The following is a 3,235-nucleotide window of genomic DNA, read 5'->3' on the forward strand; positions in this document are numbered from 1 at the left end:
AAAAAAAGCAAGAGATAGACATAAAGAAAAAAAAGGAAAAACGGAAAGAGAGATACTCAAAGGAAGAGAGATGGGAGGAAAGTGAAGGAGACGCAGGAAAAGAAAAAGAGCAAGACAGGAATGGAGAAGGAGATACTCACAGACAGAAAGAATCATGGAGAGTCAGAGAGAAAAGAGATGGAAACTGAGAAGAGGAGGCAGACACCTTCTTCAGGGACAGTGAGCGGGGACCTTGGCGCCTAGAAGTTGGTGGCAGACAGAGCCATAGGCTCATCTCTTTGCCAGCACAACCCCCAACACTGAACACAATCTTTAGCGTGTTCACACAGCAGGTCACGTAGGCTGGAGGTCTGAAGATGACCTTCCACTCTCTCTCCATCACTCCACACCACGGACAGGGAAACTGCCTTCAGAACCACGGGGCAAGTCAGGGGCAGGGGTAGGTTTTCTGACTCCTCACCTGGGCTGTGTGCAGTGCGGTATGGGCAAGGACGTGGGACAGACATGGAAATAAGGCCCTAGGGCTGAGAGAGCGAGAGCAAGAAAGGGAGAGAGAGAGGAAACGAGCAAGCAGAAAGGGACAGAGTGGGAGAGAAGCAAAGACATTCAGAGATGTGACTGGAGAGGGAAGAAGAGAAACAGAAAGAGATAAAAGACACAGAGATAAAAATGGAGAGAGAGAACCAGAAACAGAGACATGGAAAGGCAGAGAGAGGGAGGGAAAACATCAGCTATTTGTAAAAGCACAGAAAGAGGGAGGGCAAGATACATCATGGTAGCCTAGAAAGATGGGAGAGAAATCTAGGAGGCCAGGCTGGACAAGAGAGAGTGTCACATAGATATACACACAGGGAAGGACAGAGACCAAGCCGCCATCTCACAGCTGGGCCCCTGTCACCACCTCCTATCTGGCAGATGGGGAAACTGAGGGCTGGGGCTGGTGGGGACTGAAGGAACCCAAAAGCAGAACTATGGCAGACCTCCCCAGGGCAGAGAGTAAGAGTAGGGGGAACACCTCCCACCTGTCCCCCTCCTCAGAGGAAGCCAGTGGCCTTGGGGTGATTTCAAAAGTTGGGCGGGGATGGCAGAGATAAGCAGTGGGGGGTACTGACCCCCCCCATGGAGCAGGGAGGAACTGAGGGGGCCCTCTGTCTGCAGACCCAACGGAGGTGGGGGAGGGAGGAGTCAAGCCGGAAACCATGGGTTTCTGAGAAAGTCAGAAGATGCAACAGATAGGGATGAAGTTGGGGAGCACAGAAGGGTGAACCCCAAGGTCCCAGGGGTGACAAGTTGTTCAAGGGACTCTGGTTCCGCACCCCGGTCCACCCCACCCAGAGTCCTCTAGAGGGGGAGGAGAGAGAGAGGATGGCAGCAGGGGGGAAAGAGGAGTAGGAGGGGAGAAGACGAGGCGAGGAGAAAGAGAGGAGCAGAAAGAAAGAAGAGAAGGATGAAGGAAAAGGAGGGGAGGAGAGAGGAGGAAGGGGACAGGCAGGAGGGAAGGAGAAAATGAGGAGGGGAGGAGAGGTAGAAAGGGGAAGAGGAGGCGGTGGGGGCTGAGGAAGGAGGAGGGAGAGGAGGAGGAGGCGGAAGAAAGGAGGTAGAGAAGAGAAGGGGGACCAGGGAGAGGGGATGAGGGGAAGGGAGAGGAGGGGGAGGCAGGAGCGGGAATAGGAGGAAGACAGGGAAGAGGAGAAGAAAGGGAAGTTGTGGGAGAAGGGAAAAGAAGAGATGGGCCGAAGGAAAGAGAAGAAAGGGAAGAGGAAGGAGGGAAGAGGGAGGGGAAGAAGGAAGGAGGGGATGATAGAGGGGAGGACAGAGACGTGTGGGCCAGGGAGGAAGACAGGAGGGCTGTGAAGACGGAGGGAATGGAGCAGGAGGGGAAGAAAGGAGGGAAGGAGTGGGAAGGGAGGGAGGATTTCAGAGTCTGAAGAGCCCCTCCTGTTCTCACAGGTCACACCCAAGGCCCCATGGAGTTCCCTGGCCTAGGGGCCCTGGGGACCTCCGAGTCCCTGCCCCAATTCGTGGACCCTGCCTTGGTATCCTCGCCACCAGAGTCAGGGGTCTTCTTTCCCTCTGGGCCTGAGGGCTTGGATGCAGCGGCCTCCTCCACTGCCCCCAGCACCGCCACCGCTGCGGCCGCAGCACTGGCCTACTACAGGGACGCTGAGGCCTACCGGCACTCCCCAGGTAACTCCTTTGGGTGGCTGTCTTAGCACTGGCTCCATGCTCTCTGGGCTGCCATGGTGACCCTTAGCTGGGGCAGAATCCCACTAGGAGGTCATCTTGAAAATAGCCGGAAACCTTCACATGGCTGAGCTAACTACTTCCCCCAGCTAGGTCCAGACCTGGGAATGCCAATGCTCCCCAACTGCTGTCTTGGGGTAGCCACACTGGAAAGCAGTGCTAGAAGTAGGCGGTGGTGGCCCTCGTTGTCAAGTGATCCACGGGGCTCCAAATCCCAACAGTCACCCTCAAAGCCCATTTAGAAATGGGTGGAGGCTACTATAGCTTCCAAAGTGACCAGGGGGGCTTAGGACCCAGCAGTTACCCGATGGCCAGCAGTTGTTCTGGTTGCCTGTGGGAAGACTGGAAACCCGGCCACTATGTTGGGGTTCTTGGGCACCTCTGCATCCTGAAAGCAGGATGGCTTCAGACTGATCCTTCCTTCCTTCCTATACCCACCCTCCATGATAAGTCTTTCAGGTGTATCCACTGCTCAACTGTATGGAGGGAATCCCAGGGGGCTCACCATACGCTGGCTGGACCTACGGCAAGTCGGGGCTCTACCCTGCCTCAACTGTGTGCCCCACCCGCGAGGACTCCCCTCCCCAGGCCACAGAAGACCCAGAAGGCAAAGGTGGCAGCAGCTTCCTGGAGACCTTAAAGACAGAGCGACTAAGTCCAGACCTCTTGACACTGGGGCCTGCACTGCCTTCATCCATCCCTGTCCCCAGCGGTGCCTATGGGGGTCCTGACTTTTCCAGTACCTTCTTCTCTCCCACCGGGAGCCCACTCAATCCAGCGGCCTATTCCTCCCCCAAGCTTCGCGGAACGCTGCCCTTGCCCCCCTGTGGTGAGGTCCCCAAAAAGGGAGAGGGAGGATGAGGTGGGGGGGCATCCAAGGCAAAGTTGGGCTGAACCTGGGCTCCCCCATTCCCTCTGTTCACCCCATCAGAGGCCAGGGAGTGTGTGAACTGCGGAGCAACAGCTACTCCGCTGTGGCGGCGGGGCCGGG

At 56.7% G+C, this 3,235-nt stretch overlaps 1 protein-coding gene across 1 annotated transcript in view; it reads left to right on the top strand.

The window, feature by feature from the left end:
- Positions 1 to 1,892: 1,892 nt before the first annotated feature.
- The window catches only part of GATA1 (GATA binding protein 1), a 3,134-nt gene continuing 1,791 nt past the window's right edge, over positions 1,893 to 3,235 (top strand). Inside the window, exons 1-3 of the mRNA XM_077752977.1 lie at positions 1,893 to 2,187; positions 2,696 to 3,073; positions 3,176 to 3,233. Of these exons, the coding sequence (XP_077609103.1) occupies positions 1,968 to 2,187; positions 2,696 to 3,073; positions 3,176 to 3,233 (656 nt within the window). The 5' untranslated portion in view covers positions 1,893 to 1,967. The remainder of the gene's footprint in view (positions 2,188 to 2,695; positions 3,074 to 3,175; positions 3,234 to 3,235) is intronic.

Source organism: Crocuta crocuta, unplaced genomic scaffold (genome assembly GCF_008692635.1).
Source record: "Crocuta crocuta isolate KB4526 unplaced genomic scaffold, BGI_CrCroc_1.0 scaffold943, whole genome shotgun sequence".
In the NCBI taxonomy this organism is placed as follows: domain Eukaryota; kingdom Metazoa; phylum Chordata; class Mammalia; order Carnivora; family Hyaenidae; genus Crocuta; species Crocuta crocuta.